This window comes from Myotis davidii, unplaced genomic scaffold (genome assembly GCF_000327345.1).
Source record: "Myotis davidii unplaced genomic scaffold, ASM32734v1 scaffold46, whole genome shotgun sequence".
Lineage (NCBI taxonomy): Eukaryota > Metazoa > Chordata > Mammalia > Chiroptera > Vespertilionidae > Myotis > Myotis davidii.
In genome coordinates, this window is record NW_006383006.1 from 8,585,437 (window position 1) to 8,604,805 (window position 19,369).

General features: G+C 39.8%; 1 protein-coding gene across 9 annotated transcripts in view; it reads left to right on the forward strand.

Annotated features, from left to right (window-relative positions):
* Window positions 1-19,369, forward strand: part of MEIS2 (Meis homeobox 2) — a 224,179-nt gene that overhangs the window by 26,232 nt on the left and 178,578 nt on the right. For all 9 annotated transcript variants that reach the window (XM_006778104.2, XM_006778105.2, XM_006778101.2 and 6 more), the window contains 3 exons: window positions 641-691; window positions 1,470-1,619; window positions 11,367-11,481. In XM_006778104.2, coding sequence (XP_006778167.1) covers window positions 641-691; window positions 1,470-1,619; window positions 11,367-11,481 — 316 coding nt within the window. The remainder of the gene's footprint in view (window positions 1-640; window positions 692-1,469; window positions 1,620-11,366; window positions 11,482-19,369) is intronic.

Below are 19,369 nucleotides of genomic sequence, written 5' to 3' on the forward strand. Positions count from 1 at the left end.
GCGGGGGCAGGCGGTGGAGCCCGGGGCAACTCACCCCGGTGGAATTGAGGCGCGGCGGAGGGCGGGCAGAGGGGGTGGGGGAGTGAGGGGCAGGCCAGCGCAGGCCACTTTTAGGTGCGATTCTTTTGCTAATTTGCACGATTTCAATATTAAAAGTACTTAAATCCGTCTTCAAAGGCCTGCCTCACTATTCATCTGGAGTATTTCCTTCTTTAGTAAGGACGGATTTCGCCGGGTGTGCTACTCTAAAAAGCTTTCTCTCTACAGAGAAGCCACCTTTTCTTCTTTTTTTTAAAAAAAAATTTGTCCTGGTTTAGGTGGGTGGGGGGGACGGGGGACGGTGAAAGAGGGCTCAGGCGGAGAAAGAAGGCCTGGCCCTAGGAAAGCTGTCCTTACAAATAGCTTACTGAACAGCAGGGGCAAAGTTACTCAATGCCTCGGCTCAGGTTCAGTCAGAGCCTACCTACCCCTTGGCCAGCGAGGCAGAGCTGATCAGTTGTCACTTGGTTTTTCTGAGGGTTTCTTCAGGGGTGGGTTTTGCCTGGCCATTTGCCTGCTTCTTCTCCCCAACCCAATTCCCTCAGCACCCCCAACCCCAAGTCACAGAGTCTTAACTCCGCACTATAAACTTTTCTTGCAGATGATACAGGCAATACAAGTACTAAGGTTTCATCTTTTGGAGTTAGAAAAGGTAAGCAGGAAATGACACTCCCCGCTCTGATGTAGACTGCCCTCTCCTAGCTGAGCTGGGATGTTTTGTAACAAACCTCCAGTCTGAGGGGTTGAGCACCTGGAGATTTTGAGCAACATGTTACCAAGTCCTTCTAATTGCCACTCAACCCAGGGGCTCCGAGGATGGGTGAATTAGGACAGCCTCCCCCACCTCTCCTTTTCCCCAGGCAGTCAGTATTATTTTAAATGCAGCAAGCCATTTGTGTGTTACTGGACATTCAGCCTGCTTGTGTCTCTATTAGCTCAGCTCACCCTGGGCCCTGAGCGTGCATTAGGTGCAGGCAGAGGGAATCATCCTTTCTGGGATGCCTTTACATTGCTCTGCAGCTCAATCACTTTCCCTTGGAAACATGCAACCCTCCTAGCTTATTGAATCGCAAATGCTAATGCTGTTCCCAGTTCCAGCGTCCTTACATTTTGATGTTATCATCAAGTCCGTCCTTCCTCCCTGGACTCCCAGTCTGAACCCAGTTATTTCCAGTCCCCTTTCTTCTCTCTCCATTATAACTTGTTGCTCAGGGAAGTGTCTGGAGAATAATATCTGCTGCAACAATTACTCTATTGTTTCCTCGACTTCAACTATTATATCCATTAATTAGACTTAGTTTGGAAGACATCACACGGTTGCTCTTTCCAAATGGAACCCTGCAACATGATATTTCCCCCCCTTTAAAAATGAAACAAAACAATAACAACAACGGCCCGAGCTGAACCCTCCACCATGACCCTCCTTCTAGGTCCACGAACTGTGCGATAACTTCTGCCACCGGTACATTAGCTGTTTGAAGGGGAAAATGCCCATCGACCTCGTCATTGATGAAAGAGACGGCAGCTCCAAGTCAGATCACGAAGAACTTTCAGGCTCCTCCACAAATCTCGCTGACCATGTAAGTCTGTGAGCTTCTAGCATTCTTTTAAGGCCACTAGGCAAAGCATTTCTTTTTTTAAACTTGTAACATCTAGCTCCACTGACTTCGCTTTCTTGTTAAATGATTTGGTCTCTTTGGGGGGTCTTCTCCCTTCCATAGTACTTTTGCCATCCTCTCCTCTCCCTTTCCCCTTTCTTGGGTCCTCTCCTTATTTATGTTAAGGAGAAAAAAAAGCAAGACAGGGAGTTGATAGAGTGATTTGTGCTTTTAATGTGTAAAGTTTCCTGGATTTGGTGACTTGAGTGTTAGCAAATTGTCTGTTTGATATGGTGACTGCTGTCTTTTCTGCTTTCTGAACCCTGTGCAATCAGTACAGCAGGGAGAGAGAGAGAGAGGCAAGACAGCTAGCTGGTCAGGATCAGGGAGAGAGGACGGAAGAAAAACAGAGAGATGGGGAGAGGGGCTGATTTCGAAGTCTCTCCCAAGATGACAATTCTGAGAATTATTGGCACTCGTGCATGGCATTAGAAATAAAAGGAGTGAACACTTTACAATTCTCAGAGCTTTTGCTCTATAGAAACTTATTGTCAGAATATGGACTTATTGCCAAATGCCTGAAGCATCTTCATAATAAAAGACAGTAACCTTGATGAAACAGTTATTAACAATGTATTTCGGAAAAGCTGAAGGGAATTGTGATTGAGTAACCCTAGGTTAGTGGTTGAATTTTAACACTTTAACAGTTGGTGAATGAGGATGGAGAGTGTAGTAAGGAGCTACTGTGGATGTCAGGCCCGGAAGGGAGATTTCTTCCTATTCTCTCTGTTTTCAATCCCATTTTGGAACTGATCTAGTAAGTCTGATGCTTTTATTTATATATATATATATGGAAAAAGCATATGTAGTGAGACTGAAAATTTGAAAAAGAAGCAAAGAAAAAGGATTGCAGCTGGTAGGAAAGGCAAGAGTGGCGAGGTTAAAGAGTGGGTGTGAACAGCAGTTTATTTATAGAAACTCAAGCCTGGGTGTCTATAGATTGCATTCAGTTGAATCACAACTTAAATGATATAGGCTATAGACTAATAACTCGGTGGCTGAAATATTAATTTAACGCTTCGCGGAGTTAAACAGGCATGGAGGCTTGAAGACACCACCATCACCACCCCCCTTCCGGGGTGTCAAGAGGAGTGGATTGAGATGCCTTAAGAATGGGCATTCTGTGTGGTGTCCCATCCCTCTATCCCACCACCAAAAGTTTTGAAAATATGTGGTTACAGATTTTAATCTTCAGCCTTTGTGTTGTATGGAAAGACTGCCTAAGGACCAAAGTTTGAACAGAAAAAGAAAAGAAGAGCTCGGGCCCAGCTACCTAGTTCTGAGACAGTATAAATGCTATGTTGTGGAAAGCCCCTATGGCTATCTGCACTCTTGGCTTTCCCTGTCACGATGGGGGAAAACTTCGGGAGCTCTTTTGTGTATTGAGTTTATTAACCGAAACTCAGCGGGTGCAGCAGCAGCTATGTCAGTTTATTTGCTGATGTGTAGCCCTGAGATGGGTGGTTGTGGTTCACGAGGCGTTACACTACCTTGGAAACATTTGTTGTTGTTGTTATTTATTTATTTATTTTCATTTTTCACGGCTTTCTCTTTCTAAACTCATATGCGTTTTACACTATTGGGAGAATGGGAAGGAACCTAGCTACCTGGTTTGTAGAACGAGAGGTTCACAGCTGTCCACAGCCAAAGAGCCCTTCTCGTGTTGTTTCTAGGGGTCTCGACTACTTGGTTTTCTAGAACAGTTTCATGGCAACTGTTTTTCAAGTGGATGTATAGATCTAGAACATGCTGCTGTTTACATGAAAGAGATAAGATGAGCTAGACTGTTTATATAGAGTATTGGCTGATAGACAAGGCCAATTTATGGAACTATTGCAATATTTCAATCACACTCCAGAAGGAAGTTGTACCTATAAAAGGCCAATGCTTTAATAACTTAACAATCACCGTCTTTGGGTAAAAGAATCAACTGTAACATGTGTTGCTCCTCTGTCAGGCCCCTCATCAAGTAGATATGACAACTGATTTATTTTGAACCCATGAGGGCTTGCCACCTCATTGGGCATCAGAATTTAAAGCCTTTTATTTCCTAGAGATCTGAACTATAACGTTCTTACTTTAGCCCCCTGCTATTTGTTTTGAAAGGAAGCAATAATTTGTTCCACCAGCGCACTGAGTGGGGAATGGTAAGGTTGCCACAGACTGGAATTTTATGCAGGAGGTGAGAGAAAAGCTTGGAGGGTTTTCACCATTTCTGACACTTTCGTACCAGAGGTGTATCGATTGCATTCATTTCCAGGCCTCCCCCTACAAAGCGAATTCTCATGCTGCAGCCTCTTCTGCAGGCAGGACCTCCCTCCACCCCCCAGCCACAGAAAAAGGGAAAATGCCACAGAAGCACTACCTGAAAAGTAGTTCTAGTGGGACATTTTCAGCATGTTAATGTGCTCAATTTGAATCTCCAGGTTTATTTTTTCATTTGCTTTGATATGCATATTTAATACACTGCCCCAGGCTGGATCTCATTTGGTGCACTCTGGTGCAGGGGTGATGATGAGCCACTTCAGAAGGACCGAATGTGTTGTTTTCTCTGTTTTATCTGTTGGCCCACTGTTCTGATCTACTGTGCTTCCTCGTGGTTTTATTTGCACATGAAATGCTGAGAGCATTTCAACTTATTGGCTATGAATAATGACAGCTAAAAAGAAGTGTAGTTTAATTTGTTGTGTGCCAAGGTTTCTCTTATGGAGGTGACAGTTTGTGACAGCTGTTTGACACCCCCAAAACACATACACCTCTACCCTTATTAAGTGGTATCAAGCTGTGTGTGTGTGTGTGTGTGTGTGTGTGTGTGTTTAAGAAAGGAGCGGGCAAGGAGAGAGTGAAAGAGAGAAAAGAATATGTAATTCTATGCGGTGGAAAGCAGACAGAGAAGCATCAGGAGCAAACTATTAGGTACCAGAATAGCGTTCAGTGTTCTTACTACAATTTTTGAAAATAGAAATGAATAAAAGTAATTGTTATAAATATCTTAAAAGCAAGTCTTTGGGGAAGACTTTTAAGAATGACCTTTATATATTATTACTTAGTAAATCGGGCTGTTGTCATGCTGATTTCACATTCCATAATTTTATATAAGTAATCTGATACAACACAGATGCATTAAAAGAATGTCTTATCTTCCATGTTACATTCAGTAAAGATTCTGAATTTTTAATTTATTATTGATACCTGCAAGATGGGCATAATGATAAAAGGAAGTTTGAAATTAAATAGAAAAATACAGTTTGCAACATTAGCTACTATTTTTTAATAAATTGATAATGAATGCTTTTATCTTTAATATAATAATGTATTTTATTTTATACTCATAACATAAGAGTAATTGTTATAAGTAGGAATCAGCTATTAGAATGTTCTTTGGAATACTGGAGAGACAAAACTATGATGGTGAAAAGAATAGAGTTCTATTTTCCAGCTGCAGTTCATGTTAAGTTTCCCAGACATTCAGATTTATCATGTTTAAAATAAACATGTCAAGAAACAAATTCTTTTTAAAAAAGGTTTCAACTTGAAAATTCATGGTTTTCCTAGTCTGTAGTATTTCTGAATAATAGGTGATATCCATATTATCTACTTTATGTCATTTTAGGTCAAGTCTTTAGACCTAGTGCAGACAAATAAAAAGTATCTTTATGTTTACATATAAAGATATTACATATCTTTATACTGAGTTTAGACCAGGAAATATATTTGTTTGAAGTACATTCTCTGAGCTAAACTCTATTTGCCTGAAGTACAGTTGTATTGTGATACCTAATTCATGTTCATAAGGAGCAACATTTTAGTTTTTGGACCAGTTAAGTTTAGGGAAGAATATACAACTGCATTTACCAACAGTTCACGACAAATGCCTTAAAATTGACTGGCTCTGATAATATGAGTAATAAAAGAAAAATATTTTAATTTTTATGTTGATAGCTGTAATTTAAGTGGAGAGATGCTGTTGTTTTCTTCTGCATCTCTAAGCAGGTCAGGTTTACTCATGTCACTACAATGCTAATGATGGGTTAAGTCAGAGGGGAGAATTCCCAGAACCTTGTTCCTGACAGAATACAGGCAAGTGTCTTTAGAGAAATTCTTTTATTACCTGAGAAATTAGACGGGAGTGGGCAGCGAGCAGAGGGACAGGTTTAAGTGATTGATCTATAGACTATCAAGAGGGAAATCATGGGATTTGAAATGAATATTAGTAATAGTAAAGATTTATTTTATCAGCTAGTTTCTTCTTCCTAGTGTGGGACTACAGTGTGTTCTCTAAGCCTCTGGGATCTGCTCACGGAAAGTTCTACCTCTCAGCCCTGTCCACCAGCTCAGAGAGACATGGCTGAAGGCATGGGCTCTCTGTTCCTGCTGTTGTATAGTTTGTGATGGTTGATAGCTTTCCTGTCGATTTCCCAAGTTGAATAATTATATTATTTAAATCACTTAGGTCGTGCAGTTGGAGTCTGTTTTCAGTGTCACTGTGATGAGATGAAATTAAACAAATATGCACTTGACAACCACAGGCATTCACTCTCGGATTAAAATTGTGATATTTTTCAAAATTCATTTTCTGATGGTTTTCAGACTGACACTCTATGGAATATTTCAACACAATTCAAAACTATAGGAGACTTATTACAGTATGACATTACACCAACAAGACAAGAAATCGCCATCTTCTCTAAAAGTTGCTCCATTAAATGGAGGAGTCATTTGCAAAGAGTACTTGCTACTTCTCTGAGAGCTGTGCCTGTGTTAACTACCAAAGCTTAACAGAGGGGTGGGTGCGGGAGGATGAGGGAAAGTCCTGGCTCTCTGTGCATTTTTACAGATTGGGTCCATGTTCTGAAAGCACACGCACTTCCCCTGAGTTCTTATGTCAACTTTAGAATAGCAAAGGGAAATTCCAACATGTTTCAAACCATACAATTGACATTTTAAAGTTTTGTAGCCTTGCGTACCTTATGATAGGAGTCTTCATCCTATTTTTTAAAACATAATTTTTGCATAATGTCAATTAAGAGTGAGAACATCATAAAGTCATAGGGAATATGTTCATGGTTTCAATTATGTGTACTGATACAAGCTTATCTTGCCTTTGTTGTTTCAACATATGTAGTCAAATTAGTTTGTGCTCTCCATTTGCATATATATATATATATATATATATATATTTCCACCTATGAACACATTCTGAGTTGCTTTATTGTGTTTTCCAAGTTCACATATAACTTTTGACTCTGTATTATATGTTTTCATTGTGTAGGTTCTAGAAAATCAAATGTTATTTTAAATTATTTTTAATAACAGAAATAAGAAGTGAAAGTGATCTCCATGACCCCACCCGACTTCTTCATTTTAGAGAGAGAACGGAAACAAGTCCCGGGAATGTGAAGAACAACACTTGCTCAAGTTCACATGATAAGTTAGAGGTGGCACCAGCGTCCTCCTTCCGAGCTAAGGCTCTCTCCTAACCATAGCCATTGAGTCACCTTTTCACTTGGGGTCTGAGATGCTTCAGATTATTTTAGATAAAACCTGTGTGCAGTATGCCTTTTTTTTTCTTTCTTGAAGCCTCATAACATTTTACTGACCCACTTAGTTTTTGAATTTATTTAGAAACCCTCATACATTGACCCCATCATCCTTTTGAGTGGAAGAACCGTGATCTGTGTGCAGTTATTTAAACAGGAAAATATCACCGATGTACCAGGACTTATTAAAGAGAACCCTAGGCAGGTCCCCCGCAGAAACGCCATCATGGTGTGAAATGTTACGGTTTCCACCAGATCTGCAACCTCAACAAAAGAGGTGCACGGACAATTTGCTTCCTATGCCTGGAGACTCTTGTCCTCGCTCCGCTCTTTTCTAGATTTAGCAAAATTCAATGATGGTGCTAAGTCAATTTTTTTTAACTTTCAAGGGAGAAAACACTGGCAGAATTGTGTTTTCCAGGGAAAGCTGTGTGTAAATGAGAAACAGGAGAGCGGCAGAGTGATCTCCTGTGGCCCCGCTCCTACAAGCTCTCCCCATCTTGTCTCCTACTTTTATATTAATTACAACTTGCATTATCAGCTGTGAGTCTGTAGCCCAGCAAATAGGAAATACTGCCTCTGGAGACCCAGCTCCTTGTATCTATTTTCTATCTCCTTCTATTGTGCTGCACTCAGTATTCACTGCCTCTCTCCTGCTAACACTGCTCTTTAACGCAATTACATAAGAGCAAGAAGAGTACCATATTTGACTCCCAATTATTAGAGCCACTGGGAATAGAAACATGTTCATTCCTTGCCCTCGGTGTCTTCCCGATACTTTTGGCTGAAGAACAGGACGTGTATTGTGGAATGCACACACCTGAATACTCACCCACACACATGCACACGGAAAGCATGTCTCTTTATTTTTCTACATACGTCATGTGTTTTACATGCTCTCATATGCCACTTTGGTTTCAAGATTCACGAAACTCCTGCATATAATTTGGCAGAAAGCCAGGCCGTTATTCTTGAAAGATGTAAACTTGGAAACTATCGAGGGAGGGAAAAGAAGAAGAAAGGAGTTGTGATATAAACAAATATTTCCATTTAAGAAAAAAAAAACACAAAAAAAAACAGTGTTATAGGCAATGGATTACATTTTATCTGACCATGTAGGTTATAATTTTTTGACCAAGGAGATAGCGATTTTTCATTGACCACATTATCAATGTTTGTCTGGGTATACGGTCAGGTCACCATGGTGTAGCCCAGTACATCAAGTTTAGGGCAACTCCTCAGCCTTGAAACCCCAGAGGGATTTAATCTGTCTTTCCTGCTGTCAAGTTGGATGAATATCATGGTACACCTTCGGTTGTGTCCGTCTCTGAAACTAGATGCTAATACTTGAGATCCTCCATGGAAATAAACACCTGGGAGAGCAAAGAGGGGAGAGACGGGGGCATGTGGGTTAGATAGTGAACTTGAGCCGATCTCGGGTCTGGGCTGAAAACCAAAGACCCAACTCGCTTGGAGGAACCAGCTGCTCTTAAAGTAATATTTGCTTATGTCACCTACTTTTCACTCCTTTACCTTAGAAAACACCTCCTCCAGAAAAACCACCGAAAGAAATAAACTGAACTATAAATGAATGAGGGCTGGCTTTACACTCAATCCAGGTTTGACTGATAGGGACAAACCACTGCTTTCAGGTGCAGGATGTCCTTCTGGGTGATCCCTTCAAATCACTCGAGTGCCCAAACAGAAAGCCTCCTCGAGCTTCATTTCAACGATTATCTAATAGCTATTGGATGACATTTGCCTTAAAACATAGTCGAGGTGTTAGTGGTTAATTATTATAATTTTCATGAGGAGTAAGGAGCTTTTATAGCAGCCGGCTTAATAAAAAGCCTGCAGTGCATAAAATTAACATCACTTGCTGTGTACACTGTAAAGTTAAGCTTAGGTGAGTGTGTTGTAGCTATCGTGTTTTCTTTCTTTTTTTTAAATATATATTTTATTGATATTTTACAGAGAGGAAGGGAGAGGGATAGAGAGTTAGAAACATCGATGAGAGAGAAACATCAATCCGCTGCTTCCTGCACACTCCCTACTGGGGATGTGCCCGCAACCAAGGTACATGCCCTTGACCGGAATCGAACCTGGGACCCTTCAGTCCGCAGGCCGATGCTCTATCCACTGAGCCAAACCAGTCAGGGCGCTATCGTGTTTTCTAAAAGAAGCCTCTAGCCAGTGCTGTTGCAGGACTAAACTCACACCATGCTATTGTCTCTCTCTCTCTCTCTCTCTCTCTCTCTCTCTCTCTCTTTCTAGTTCTTTATCTGATTACCATTCAGCAAACAGCTGACACAAAGAGGCTACAAACCTTCAAGAGACACTATATTCTATTTATCTTTAGGTTGAAACTCTTGGAGTGGTTTCTAACTTATAAAAGAAAGATCGCTGGCATGATTTTGTCTTAATATAGGAAGCAGAGATCCTTGGTTTTCATTTTATTCTACGCAATTTCATTTTCTAATCTATTTTCTAAAACATATCTTTATTTTAAAGATCTATACCTGCGCCGTATTTATAGTCACTAAATTTCTCCTTGGGGTTTTCACTTTGATTCAATTGCATGCCTGATGGCGATGCCAGTAGCATTATTTGAGATAGATGTTATTAATCTATAGAGCTTTGGGTCATTTCAAAGCTCTATAGCTTATTTATCAAAAATGCTAAATATTAATTTGCAATCAGTTTGTAACATAACTGCACATAAGTTTTTTTCGGTTGTTGTTCCAAGTAAGACTAGTCCTCTATTTGGTCTCAGCTTGGCTTTAAATTTTATTTTGGTTAGATTTTATGTTCTATATGTACATTATAGAGTTGATGTCGAGGAAAATGATAGACTGATTCTTTTTCTGGATAAACTATATATACTGACAACACTGCAAGATTGCTTTCAGATGGTCAAAATGTTTGCCTGTTGCCTATAAGCATGTTGGTCTGTCTGAATCCTTACCAGTTCTTGTAAGAAGAAATGGTGTACTTTCAGAGATTGATGTTGTTGTTTTTTATTTTTTCCCTCAAAAAATCCTCCTGCCCCAGAATTTACTTGCCAGTAAGTCTGTGAGCTTAGCTGAAGTCCCTGCATATAGGTGACAAGTGCACAGCGCTGGCCTATGGGTGGTGTGTTTCACGTGCTGTTCCTATGGGGACATTTCTGCCAGAGGAAATTCCATCTCTTGCCTGCCTTCATGTGGTGCTGATAAAGTCCTTCCTGTACATTAGAATTCCTGTTTTCCTTTAAGCAGCAGCCGGGTATTGGGAATGATCAGGAAAGGGGAGGAGGGCCAGGGGAAGAATACACTCAGCGAAGTGGTATGAGCTATAGCTGGGTCTGCCCGCTTGTCCTTGGAGACAAGTAGTGTTCTCCCAGGAAAGAGCCCGCTCTGCGAATTGAAGCTCCCCTGGAGCTCACGGGCAAGGCCTGTCCAGTGTATTAGATAGCTGACGGTTCATAGTTGTTTCACTTTTTTCTTGCTGTTTGTGCAAATTAAAGCAGAACTGATCATATATTAGGTACTGATGCGATGATTAATATCACTGGGTCTGTATAATCAGTTGATGACAATTGTGAGGGTTTGGTCAGGTTGTTTTAGGGCAATGCATTTGAAAGGTGTGAAGAGCTGTCTCCTATACTCTTGAGTTTTTTGTTTTGTTTTATTTTTTAAGGGACTCACTGAGTTTTGTAGATGGTAAATGTTCTGAAGTATTTAGCAAACAGGAGCGTTGGGACCTATTTCACGGAAGAGTACGCCCTAATTAAGATGGCAAGAGGAAATGACTTTTAGGTTTTTAAGTAAGCTTTTTTTCCTCCTAACTTTAAAAATTAACTTTATTCAGGCACAATTTGTGTGTGATAAAAGTGTACCCATTTTAAGTGTCTGCCAATTTGTCTTAGCAAATGTGTACATTGATGTGATCTTGACCTCATCAAGGTTCCAGAGCATCTTTCTGGTACCTAGTGCTGAAAAGACAACATACTGTAGCATGGCATCTGTAGATGCCTAATTCCACAAATACTAATATATACACGCTTTGTCTCTCTGTACCTCTCTTCTTGGTTCCTCATCTATGGCTGACATGGTAACTGTGGACACATTTCTTGGAATCCTGACATCAGAATCCTGCATCTTGGCGAGATCACGATGACGCAACCTCCACCCACTCAGCAGGCACCCCAGGGCCCTCCAGCGGGGGCCATGCTTCCCAGAGTGGAGACAACAGCAGTGAGCAAGGTAAAAGGTCAAGCATTTTCCTTGTGCAAAGTAGGCATGACTAAAATAACTTCAATATTTTATGACTTCAGTACATCTGCCTCCCTGGAAACAAGACGAAGGCAGGTTAGGGAGCAGAACCAGCTGCTATTTAGGAGACGCCTTGGTATTTCCTCCCTCTAACTTACATTACTTAAGAAAAATCAAAATGAGGTGCCTGGTCTTTAAGTAGGCATTGCGCTAACAATTGATTAGTTCTGCCAATTCTTTTACAAATTTGGTTATCTACACTTCTGTGTGTGCGGAAATAGAATGACGAGCTCCTTTGCAGCTAGGTGCAGTAGTTTTAATTATGCTATAAACACTATCTTTTGTTTGTAATACCCACTGTAAGAGTTCTCTATAATCAAGCATTAATGCCTCTAAAGCACAGAAGATGCAACAATCCGTTCTTTTTAGCTCCAGAAGTCCTGCGTGAATTTTATATGGAATCTTATCTGGGGAATATGGGTTTGGAAATTCTTAGACGTTTGTTTGTTTCCATTCCACGGTCATGGCGACTTTTGTCACAAGTCCTAAAAAATTACAATAATCAGAGGGTAAAGGGGACATGAAGTGCAGGTGACAAGGAAGCCTGGGGTGATTTGGAATAAATTTTACCATTTAAAACTCACCTATTGCACAAAGAGCAATTATATGTTGATAGGGATGACTCTTCTATGGCTAAAATGATCATTTAAAGAAAGATGCATTACTGAATGTGGTCCGGAAAAGTGTATAGATTTTACTTTTTAATATTTTACATTATCTGGTATCTGATCTCTAGCTCTATTTCATCTCTATTATGACTGTGTTTATAGCCACAATATTTAAGTATTAGACAGTCTTCAAAGTAGAGGACAGTTTAACAGCTTGAGCTATAGTCATATGTGCCCTTTATAAGAAGGTTGGTGATGTAGGGTGAGTGTCTTCACTCTTCCAAACTTCTGGCCATGGATTTTGGATTCCTGGTATTCCGGAAGAGTCTAGGAAATGTCCCTTCTAGGATGTCATTAACTTGAGAATGGGTCCAAATTAGAATCTAGGTTTATACAAGTTGCAACTGACACAGAAATGAATACTATCAGGTGATAAATTGTGGAAGAACTTGTGAGTCATATGTATGGAGGCTATACATCCTGTTTTTATTGGGCCAGGTAGATTATATGTAAGACAACTAAACTATATGGCATTTTGAAGGTGACGTGTGTAAACTCAATGACTCTGCAATGCAGTGGCTTAATTGTAGTTCTGTGTCATGGTGATGGACTGACTTCTCAATGTGGTTAAATCTGGAAAGCTTTCTATGACTCCACCCTCCCTACCACCCCAAATTGCTGCCACATAGAGGGGGAAAGGTATCTATTAATAAAAACAAAACACTCTCAACACTGTGCAAAAGAGGGGAAAGGAGAAGCAGACTTAATGGTCTAATGAGGCTATCTTCCAAAGACTTGTTGTGTGTGAGGCTCGCTTTGACCTTTCACTTCGCGCAGGAGCTCAGCGCTTCATTTTTCACATTCTTGCAATTACGTTAACGCTTCAAGCATTTCTGACTCCAAGTCAGCTAGCAACACCAGGCATAACTCAACACTGTGAGTTTTTCTCCTCTCTGTAGATTCATTAACAGGTCACTGAGGTCCCAACTGAAATCTAAAACTGACTGGTTCTGTTGGGTTGGTTGAGTTATGGCCAAGGGAGATAGCAGGAAGGGGCCGGAGACAAGGGGAGGGGGAGAGAGAAGACCGGGGATTTGGAGCAGGGAACAGTTGCAGTAACGGGCAGGGCATGGAGCTTTGTCATTTGGGTTAGTTTTGTTGTTGTTGTTTTGGTCAAGAAAGAGAAAACCTCTGAGACCAACACACTGGCTAAAAACAATATACACACACCTCTATGTTGTGGGGAGCTGTACCTACTTATGCAGTGTTGAAGGATTTGATCCCTGCATATCTCTATGAGATTAAAGAATGGACATGGTAACTTATGTGAATGAGTACTAGGAAGTCAGTCGTTTTCCATATTAAAATGTAAGGAACAAAAGAACTTAGGATTCCTATAAAATGGAGGATGTTTTGACATGGAGGCTTTCTTACCTGGCTTCCCACATCAGTGGTTCCAAAACACATGTTTAAGGGTATTCTGATTTTTATAGTAGACCCTAAATTTTGAAGGCCAGACTCCAGCGTATTTTGTCATGCCCATGCCCTTATTAGTCTCTTAAACATGTTTTCAAGACATTTTTATATTTTGTCCCACTGAATTGTCCAGAGTAGCTTTCTGTGGGAAAGATTAATTATCTGCTTCAGGGCAAAGTCAACAGAGATATTGACTAAATCGCATATGTTTATCCCAGGTTAAATCTTAGGGTTGATGTATAATGGAAAACCTAAGAGGGAAATTTATGTTCTTAGTATTAAAGATATTATAATATTACATTAGAAACCAAGTTTATGGTTTAGAAAAGAGTTTTTTCTTACGTATTCAGAATTTATTAGCACAACAGGCATATGGAAAACTGTAAAATGATTCAGTTTCAAAACAAATTATGATAAACAGAAAAAATAGGGATGAATTGTAGTAAATACAGTGTTTTCCTACACATTTTTAATTAAACTTTAATAGCCATATGCTATAAAACAATACATGCATGTATGTTGCTTTATAATTTTTGTGAATATTTTTACTAAAATGATTCATACAAATTTTTTACTTTGGAATGTAAAAATACCTCATTTTATGACTTGATAGTGAAAGAGCTACAGTTACACAGGTGAAAGGTCATCTTTTCCTCCCTAGTGTTTGTGCAACAAACCGAAAGGAGGAAAGAAAAAATCAGATTTTGTAAAACTTCTAAGAAACAAACTTGGTAAAATGTAAAACTGACTCTACTGTGTCTTTCAAACAGCACAAGCCTAGCAGTAAACTGTATAAATATGAACCAGACTTTTATTCACTCTGGTTTCTTTTGCTCAGAGCAGCCAGAGGGAGGGAGCCTGCTTGATAGTCATTTTAGAAGGAAGAAAGAAATCTGTTTTTTCAGGGACAGATTTAGGGTGCAGACTAGTGGCTCTGTGGAAGTCACTGGCCCTCTGTGTATCTGGCTTCCCATCAGTAAAATGGGGCTTGATAATAAGGCCTGGGGTCCCTCATTCTGTACCTGCTGAGTCAAAAGCTGCTTTGTATTTCATTGTGTATTTTGCCAGAGTAAAGACTAGGAAGCAGCCCCCTTGTTCACAGAGCACTTTGAGAGCCTTAGATGAAAGGCACAATATATGTACAAGTATTATTATTATTGATGGGTTTGTGTAACTCCCATTAACGCTGATGGGAGTTACGCATGTGAATTGGCAAGAGAATAGACCCCTCAGTGTTTAGAGCACATGAAATTTACATTTTTTCCAGTGCTGTAATTGAGATGTTGACAAATTGGAGAATATTGATGAGCCTTTGTTTTAAGTATTCCGTGCCAAGTTTGTTTTATTTTTCCTGGTTTGAACAATGGTATGGGTTCAGCGGCAATGAATAAAAAGGGGAGAGTAAAGATAACTTGGTGTTTCAATATTTTGATGTGCCAATATGAAATGAATTGTCTTAGGCAAATGGAATATGCTGTTTTAATCATTAGCTATGCATGAAAGAAAAATTGATGTTGACATCTTTGCTGTAAAATCGTTGTAATGGGGCCTTCCTTACAATTCATTTTTGTAAAATTCATTTTGTACATTTTGCAGCAATTGAACAATCCCTGCACTGTGAATAGGCAGGATTCCCAGAAATACCGAGACAGTTGGCCCAGTAACTGCTGAGCTCACACTGCACACCACACGCACGTTAACCATACTGTTGCCAGACCCAGTTTAACCTAAATGCATTCGTCTCCTCTAATCTTTCAGGACATGGGGCTGCACAAGCCAGCACAGTTCCTCCCAGTGCTGCCACCTGCCAAACCCCTCTCTTGATGTCCCTATCTCTCACCCTGGCAGTGAGACTAGAATTCCATTGCTAGATACTTATTTATTTATTATCCAGTTCTTTAGCCATCATGGTGTCGAAACCTAAAAATACCCCCTGTATATTGGATGTAAGTATTTATAGATAAGCAGACATCTAAAATAGTCTTACATTTCTGAGTTTATAATATATGCGATAGTTATGAAATAGTATTCTCCCCCACCAACATATTCCAGTTATATTTACACAAGGTGGGGGCGGGGGGAGTATTTCAAACCTACTTACGGTGGTCCTGAATATATTCTACTGGAATTTCTTATTCAGTCTAGGAATACTCTGTCAACGGAATGTTTTCATAGTGGCGGCAATCTCTTTAAAATAACCCTAAATACAATATGACAGATGCCATCTGGCATAATCTTTTGCTAGTTGCTTTTAACTTTTATTTTTCCTGGAGCTAAGTTCATCCGAAACTGGTCACTTACTGTTACAATAAATGCAATGACATTTCTTTTCCTTCCTGTTCTTTTAATTGTATAGAAAATTCTCTGAGAATGTAATTGAAAGTTGATCATTGCCATAGAAGGAACTGTTGTATATAGAATATGTATGTTTCATTTTCATTCTCTCCCCCCGCCCAAAAAAAATAATGTCAAAAATATAGCATCCTTTAAACACCAGCAAACATTCAAATAATTCCTGTTGATTTTCTTAGGACTTTAAAAAATAGTAACCATTAGAAATAAAATAAAACTCTTCTAATAAATAAATGCTCTAGGAACATGTAATGGTGCCCATAAATGCTTAAAAGCTTTCTGTAATTGCTGTTAATTTTGAGTAATTTCTTCCTATATGTATCAACTTACTTGAAAAACCCAGAGTTGGGATTTCTATATATTTTTTTTAACTTAGTCATGTAAAGGGATGTCTCCTGGTGCCAGTTAGAGTTTAATTTAGAGTAGTAATTAAACTTGAATACTGCCTCATAAACAAAAGATAAACAATAAACCAGCCACATTCCCTGCTGTTTCATAGCTTTCTTTCCCAGATGTTTTAGCCTGATAATTTTTACACAGTGAACTACCTAACATGGAGCTTTGTGGACAGAGGTTGAGAGTGAGGGTTTTTGGTTTTTTTAAAAAAAACCTCTTTTTTTCCCTCCAAAAAGCAAGATGCAGAGGATTTTTCCACTACTTAGATTTTTTTAAAAATTCTGATAAAATAAATACTTAATGCAGATGTGCTTTAAAGATAACTCTAATTCTTTTTCTAAGATATCGTTTATTTATTTTTTCTTCAAAACTAATCTTGTCATGAGTGTCTTTTACACTTATAAAGAGGAACATACTTTTATTTAAGTAAAATTTGGTAAGTCAGAATAAGAAAAGCTTGACAAGGCACAGTTTTCCTTCCCTTTCCCCTGCTTTCCGCCCCATGCGTCCTCCCCCAAGACCCACGGTGCTCTACGCGGTACTCTTCCTTGGGTGCCAACGGTTTCTCTGTCCAGCTCTGGAACCTTCCACCGTCAGCCATGATCTTTCTAATTGTCAGGTACTAGTCGGCCCGTTCAATGCAGAAGCCATGTTATTTTCACTGGGTGGGGTAATTACTGAAAGCTGAGAATAGCTGCACTAAAGACAGAGGGATACTTTCATGATCCCATTAGCATAAGAGTGGGTAAATTATTCATGCCAAGTGAGGATTCTATGGGGAAAAGTATAGTTAATGCACATAGTTTTTAAATGTATCCCTTTCTGCTCTGAGACTAAATTCTTGTTGGAATCAGTTCTCAGACATTTACGGGAAAGCTCTGGTGGCGTGTTAGACGCAGTTCATCTCTCTCTGTTTGCGGCGCTCTCAATAGAGACCATCTGGCAAAGATCCAAAAGGTGATTAAACAAAATGATCAGCTCTTGTTGCTGTGTTACATGTCCAATACTCCGGATTAAAAAACATGACCCACGACAGTCAAGCTCATGTCATGCCTCTCCTCCTCCCCCCTCCCGTTTCCGTATAAGAATTCAGATGGCCCACAAATGTGTGTGCCATCTTTGTGTCCTTATGGCCCATAATCATGAACAGGTTGTGCAAATGGCTCTTTCTGTAGCACTGTCTGTTCCAGCAGCATAGAAGCATTTCATATTAATTGGGTCAGTCTAATATTCATATTGACATGGGGAAAAATTACTGAAATTTATTCTTATAGCAGACAATGAATATGTGTGTTTTCTGCCATGAGGGAAGTGAAATCTGACAACTGGCTTGTGCAACTGATTAATTTTTCTTAAAACTGGAGAAAATCAAAGCATGAAAAACTGTCATTCTCTGAAAACAGTGCGCAACCCTTTGGAACTAAACAAAATGGATTGGGTTGGGGGGCTTTGGAGGAGCGTGTGGAAAGGAGCTGTGGTTTTAACACCATAATCAGGGATGAATTTACAGTGCCATTCAGAGTCCTCCTCCCTCCCCATAAACAAGCTGATAATCACAGGGAAGCTGACTTCCAATTAGCTCTTCCTTCTCTCACACATGGATCAGGGTGTTTATATGTCCTCCTTAAGCTCTGATATGTCACTACTGAGTTGATGCAGCTCATGTCACATTCAAAAGTTGGGAAATAAAATGTTTTCTGATGAGGAAATCCTGCTAATAATAAGCAAGGTAATTTTCAGCCCATCATTTCACGATTGAGCGAAGGTAAAAATGCCAAGATTTGTGACTAAGGGACAGATGTATCTTATCTTTGGGGGTTTACACCAAATGCCAAGTAGAAATATAAATTGAACAAACCAGACATTGTGAGGAAGTGATCGAAGAAATATTGAGAGGAAATCTTGGAATGCACTCTGTATGTATATTTATAACAATGCTGCGCACTGCTCACATTTGCATACGCCGGGACTCTGGCTTTATGAAGGGGCAGTTTCATGTCTGTTCGTTAAGGCACACAAAATACAAGACTATGAGCTTATCCAGAGACGATGCTCGGCCAGTGAACGTTGTGGGAATAGTCTGTGACTGATACTGTAGGCTGAATTGGAGTGCAAATGTCAAGACAAGATAAAGAATAAAGCAAAAGGGAAAAAAATTCTTAAAAACCACTTTAAAACATCATCAGTCCTTGACAGCTCTCCTTTCAAGGGAGGGTAAGCAGTAGCTTAGAAACACAGGCAGGCGCAGTTCTCGGTGAGGGGAAGTGAGGTTCCCCTGGAGTCAGTGCAGTGTGGCAGATGAAAGCGACTTGCATAGCCTTGGGGGTCTTAAGGCTATTATAGGGCAACTCATGCTCTGTTATCATGCTGATTTTTCAATTGATTTTTGGCTGAACAGTACTTGTTGAAGCCCTCCAGAGCATCAAACGCAGCCTGGTGTTGCTATACATTGTAATACACGTGTTCTATTTTCCCCTTCATTGTCTTCCCTTCGCTTCGGAAGAATAGTCTACACTGACGCCATCTTATTATTTCCCCCTTCCTCTTTCTTTCTGTTTCTACCCTCAGAGAGTTTCTGGAAATTCTTACTGGTGTTTCTTTGGGGGATGGGTAGTGGGAGAATAACTTTTTATTGATCTTGCTAGGCTGACATTTGTTTTTAATTTGGCCTCTAAAAATATTTTGATGTCACAGCAGACAGTAATATAAACCCTTTTTATCTACCCAATTTGTCTCTCGGTAGTCTTGAGCTACCCACTTTCTTTCTAAAGACCAAGAAAATACTATGGGATTTCACTAAAATCTAGTTTCTCATTAAAATGAAAGTGACCCATTTCATTCTACAGGGCTGGGCCAAAGTACTTTTATAGTTGATCGATGAAAATTAATACAATAATTTATAAATAATAATACAAGAATTAACTCTGGGTTTTGTGTACTCACAACTATAAAGCTATTTTGGCCCCACCCTGTCTGTCGTGATAGGG